Source organism: Hippocampus comes, unplaced genomic scaffold (assembly GCF_001891065.2).
Source record: "Hippocampus comes isolate QL1 unplaced genomic scaffold, H_comes_QL1_v1.1 scaffold2, whole genome shotgun sequence".
Classification (NCBI taxonomy): domain Eukaryota; kingdom Metazoa; phylum Chordata; class Actinopteri; order Syngnathiformes; family Syngnathidae; genus Hippocampus; species Hippocampus comes.
This window is the reverse complement of record NW_017805139.1, coordinates 4555772-4561200: the sequence shown is the minus strand read 5'-3', so window position 1 is coordinate 4561200 and position 5429 is coordinate 4555772. Positions and strand designations below refer to the sequence as shown.

The window sequence follows — 5429 nt, the reverse complement described above, 5'->3', positions numbered from 1 at the left end:
AAACGAAGCCCGCCGAAAGTAAGTTTCCATAGAAACAAGCAGACTAAAATGGCGGTCCTTAAAGGGACTGCAATTATTTCTACCCCGTTACCAAATAATCGTGAACTCTCTGACAAGCATATGAACATTGCATTCACACATTTGCAGTTGGTGGTGAATTATGTACACAGAAGTCACTACAAATTTCTGTTATCAGGACAAATTGGACAGCGCAAACACGAGTCCGCACTAGAGAATATTTACTGTATACTATAAGAGCTGGCCCCTATGAGTTGAACAAAATATTCACATAAAAGCAGTCTTTGTTTTTTCAGCCACTGCCTGTTGCAGACAGACTTCTTGGTACAGTCAGTGGTAAATCAAGTGCACTTAAATAGCGCTTTTATCGACACCATCTGATGCCCAAAGTGCTCGTTCACCCATTCACACACACAGTCATACACCATTGGGAGGGTGCTGCCAGGTCCTAATATGTGGACGTGGTTAAACATTTAGATTGTTTCAGAAAATTCTGTCATAACGGCTCTCCAAGGGAAACCGTAACAACAATGTGGCCTGTGACAAAAATGAGTTTGACACCCCTGAGCTAAAAACACTGACTAGGTACTAAATGCGAGCTTGTTTGGTCACTATTCTGTCCCGGAATTGGTAGCTGTACGTGTTGTCACGCTCCGTGATGACTACAGGTTGCAATTGTTATTTTCCCCACCACTGTTCTCAAATCTCCACACAAAATCCGTCTGTACCGGATTCTGTGTGTGGCATAGTACGTTGCTGAAGCCGGTTGGCTGCCGTGTGGCCATGTGTGACAGAAGTTAAAATGTTCTAACTCGGAAAAATAGTTCAATGTGCAGATTTTCCGTGCACGGCCCCGTGTGCCACTATTCCAAAAGGTAAATGGGCTGTCACTTGTGTAGTGGGAAATGACCACTTAGCCATGCCGCCACCCACACACGTCATCCGTGCCACCCCGCACAAACTACTTTATATCGAGAATTGCACCGCTAGAAATGCTCACCCTGCATTAGTTTGAACAAAGCATAAAAGAAGTGCACAAAGGGTGCTGCACCACAAGAGTTGACGTGGTAGAGATGACGCCTTGCCCAAAATGGAGATCAGCAATGGAAGCTGCACTTTTACTTTTTGACCAAGTACTGATTTGAGTTGCCAACTGTCATTTAACAGGAGGAGAATAACAACGTGCCATTCCATTACAGTGGAAATCCCGGTTATATCGTCGGACTTCCTATTTTGTCTGGACAAGAAATTGCTCAATATCCTTTACTGGGTACGAATGGTATTATCAGAAACAATGACTTGTTTAATTTTCTTGCCTTCTATTGTCCTTAACAGTTGTTCTTACAGAAATGGTGCGAAACCCTGGAGACACACTGTCTATTCTCCCGATTTCCGCAAACCAAAACTGTATGAATGGTCCTCATCAGCGTTCTCCTGTCTTGTTTGGTGTGGACTCAATATCTGGCTGCACATTAAGGCATGACTTTTTCAGCACAAACCCACTAACCTCACTCCAGTGAAAAGATGTGTACACTATGTGATTGGATGTGTTCTGTCTTCTGCAGACTGGAGGAAGCAGCCAACTGCTCCCTGGTTTCTCAAATTATTATTGATGTTCTGCGAGGACAAAACCACCCCCAATATGTTGCTACATTTGGAAACTCCGAATTACATAATTCCCTTGACTGGGTGCCTATCAAGCGCAACTATAATCAGAGGGTAAGCGCAGTCTGCTTGAAACTGAAAACTCACATGCACACAAGCAAGTGCGCAATTATTTACAATCAAGAGCTAGATCTAACTGTCCAGTGCGCACAAAGGTACATGCTTGCAGTTCTGGTGCTCTCCCGTCACTCGGAAGTCATTTTTTCAATACCACCCTCAGTCATGGTTCCATAAAACAAAATTCAACACATATCTACAACCAACATACAACATCTCTGTAGCATACATCGGACAATGTTCAAGAGAAAGCAAGGTTTTGCTGAGCTTAATTTAGTAGATAAAGCCTTTTTCCCTTGCCATTAATGGAACTTGTATATCATGCACTGATTGGCATTTGCTGGCTAACAGCCAATCAGAGTGATTGTCAACAACAGTATGTATACAGAGATTAGTTACTTATGAATTGAAATGAAAAATCTAATCGGAAAAGCATCATTACACAAAAGTCTTTTGATTCCCCACAATTCTGAACACTGCATGTTACTTTAGGTTTGCTCCTGCCTCCAGCATGAATATGCTGAGCCAGATTTTAGACATGGATGCATTCCACTTTATGAAACCATGACTTAGGACCGTACAACAAACAAAGTCCTGTCACAAACATTGTGTTGCGTTAACTGCAATGATGTTGAAATCTCATCGAAAAAGCATCACTACACAAAAGTCTATTGATTCCCCACAATTCTGAACACTGCATTTTACTTGAGGTTTGTTCCTGCCTTCACCATGAATATGCTGAGCCAGATATTAGACATGGATGCATTCCACTTTATGAAACCATGACTTAGGACCGTACAACAAACAAAGTCCTGTCACAAACATTGTGTTGCGTTAACTGCAATGATGTTGACTATTAACTATAAAATTCTAAAATACCCAAATATTAAATTTTGATACTGTGCTTCTTTGTTGCCGCGTAGCACATTACATCAGGGGTGGCCAACCGACGGCTCCTGGGCTTTCGCATGACAGTTGTTGAAAACGCTTCGGCGACAGCCTTGCCATTCAAACAACAGTGCTTAATACACAGAACGTACTACGTCAGCCTATCATCAATCCCGTTACTTGATTGACATAGAGGGCAACCAATCAGATGACTGAATCACCGCTCATGCGCAGACAACGGCGCTAAGTGCTAAGCTAGTCAGCAAATTGCGCCTGTTTTTAGGGCAGGGGTGCCCAATACATCTATCGCAATCAACCAAGAGCCAGCAGACTGGGTGAGTATTACTGTGACAAGTTTGACCTAGTGGGGGTGGGGCCTGGTAAGGATTTTATTCTATAAATTCCAATTTCTGGATGAAAAGCGCTCGATCAATTAAGTATTGATTGCTTTTTTTAATTGATTGAAGCAGCATCTTGAATACCCTGCGCTGAAAAGGCAGAGGAGGATGGTTGCAGCGAGGCTATAGTTCTATATCTATTTTATTCTGTGGACTGGCGTGGGATTAAGGAAAAGGCGTGGGATTCCCTCGCGACAGTGTCTTGGTTTAACCCGGGGGTTGGCAACGCGTGGCTCAAGAGCTGCCTGCGGCTCTTTAGCGCACCCTAGTAGCTCCCTGGAGCTTTTTCAAAAATGTTTGAAAATGGAAAAAGATGATGAAGGGAAATATATTTTTTGTTTCAATATGGTTTCTGTCAGAGGACAAACATGACACAAACATTAACGTTTTCTGATGCTGTAAAAATGTGGCGAATAAATATTAAATTTAAACATTTCGTCAATTTGCGTCATAGCCTGCGACACACATTTCTATTTGCAGGGCGGGATATCAGTCAGGGGGCTGTTGCAAAAAAAAAAAAACAGCCTTTCTTGTGCAATTCATCGAGGGTACTTGCAAAGAATGGGAATCTGGGCGGCCGAGAGAAGCACTTTTAAACAGTACACTTGAGCTACGATAGAACACTGTGAAAGTGCGTCCCGTGCCTAGTTCATTTTAGCCGCCGTTATGGCTGTTGCTCATTACGGCATCCGTGTTTAAGTGTGCGCGTGTGTGCGGTAACGGTATGATCGCAAGAGGTTGGTTGTTCAAAAAGTAGATCTTCCGTCAAAAAAGTTTGGGCGCCCCTCCTCTACTGGATGAACTGCAGGGGGGGAAAAACATTTAATCATGAAGGCTCATTGTGTATTTGTAGCCAATTAGTCATGTTGATAGTAGGCTAATATAGCTAATATACTGTAGATCCATACAGCATGTCTTGAGTACGTGATAAGGCTTTTTATTTTTTGCGGCTCCAGACATATTTGTTTTTTGGGGTTTTTTTTTTTTTTTGGTCCAATACGGCTCTTTCAACATTTTGGGTTGCCGACCCCTGGTTTATCCCAAGTCGTTGCACTCCATGTTCACGCACCGGCTGTTTGTTCAAGCCTTTAGCGCAAGATTTGACCATGTGTTGGTCTCAATGAACAATGGGAGGAACAGTTGAAATCTCCTGGGCTTCTCAATCCTCTCTCTAACATTGTGTTGTGTACACCAGCAAATTAGCTCATTGTGGCTGCAAATGAACATCATAAACAACATAACCAAATAACAAGCAGCAAAGAAAGTCCTAATTCTTTGCCAAAAACATCTCTGTCAAAACACTGTAAATGCTTAGATTGTAGGATGACACAAAAAGAACGCTCAGTGGCAAAAAAAAAGAAGTTAAAATTCAAGGAAAAAAAGTCAACGGCGCTTATGTAAGAAGCTGCCTATTCATATGCACCTCCCATACAGAGAAGAGACTGATTTTCATTGGCAGTTTGTTAATGCAGACATACAGGGTTAATAACATCTCATACGATATTGAGCTCTCGGTAATGAATTCTGACAAGTCACTGCTTTTCCATAACACCAGCTGCACATGAAAGGGACTTGGGTCTGGTGCTGAAACAACTTAATTTTATTTCCATTCATTTTATAAATATTGATTTGCAGTCTCTGAATGATTTATATACATACAGAAAGCAAGATTCTACTTTGTGTTAGCATGTTTATTACACATAACCTTCAAAACACTCCATCCGTTTTCATTTGCAGGCTTCGCAGGTTTGCAGTATCCCATTGTCACTTCACTTGGAGATTGAATGGACCAAATATGGTTCCTTGTGGAATCCCCAAGCTCAGATTGTGAGTGTCGAGGAAGTTATCCGAACCAATACCACCAGTTTGGTAGGTAATACAGCTGACATGTCGGTTAATATACAGTACACTAAAACAGGGATCTCCAAACTGTTCACAAAGTATAAACAGCAAGAACACAAATACTGTCAATGGTATTTATTAGTCTTAAAAGCTAACCTTTGTCCACCTCTTTGAAGTGGCCTGTAGTACTTTGACCCACATGGCTACAGTTAATTGAAAGAATTCCATGCCAACCACCCCCACCCCCCCAAAAAAAAAAAAAAATCTGAAAATTTTAAACAGGCACCAAAAAAATAAAATAAATAATTCAGTGAGCCGTAGCTCCCAAGCCTCTGCTTCGATTGACCTAAAATTTGAGATTTAGTGTTGTGCCAACACTATCGGCAAGTGCATCAAGTTTCATTCAAATCAAAATCCACTTGGTTAAACCCACTACAGTGAAACTCCTCTACAACGAAATCATGTTTGCAGCAAGAAATTTTTCACAACAGGGGGTTTTTCACTGTAGCAAATTTGATCTCAGATGTAAGCACACACACACCCACACACACAAACGTATGT

General features: G+C 41.7%; 1 protein-coding gene and 1 long non-coding RNA gene across 4 annotated transcripts in view; both read left to right on the top strand.

The window, feature by feature from the left end:
• The window catches only part of tctn1 (tectonic family member 1), a 25951-nt gene that overhangs the window by 19247 nt on the left and 1275 nt on the right, over positions 1-5429 (top strand). For 2 of the 3 annotated variants that reach the window (XM_019867468.1, XM_019867467.1), the window contains exons 5-8: positions 1186-1288; positions 1366-1495; positions 1584-1737; positions 4764-4895. In XM_019867468.1, the coding sequence (XP_019723027.1) occupies positions 1186-1288; positions 1366-1495; positions 1584-1737; positions 4764-4895 (519 nt within the window). Of the gene's footprint in view, positions 1-1185; positions 1289-1363; positions 1496-1583; positions 1738-4763; positions 5133-5429 lie in introns of those variants that run through there. The other variant, XM_019867469.1, reaches the window with a different exon arrangement.
• Positions 5215-5429, top strand: part of LOC109514398 (uncharacterized) — a 1158-nt gene continuing 943 nt past the window's right edge. Inside the window, exon 1 of the long non-coding RNA XR_002167983.1 lies at positions 5215-5305. This is a non-coding gene — a long non-coding RNA (uncharacterized LOC109514398). The remainder of the gene's footprint in view (positions 5306-5429) is intronic.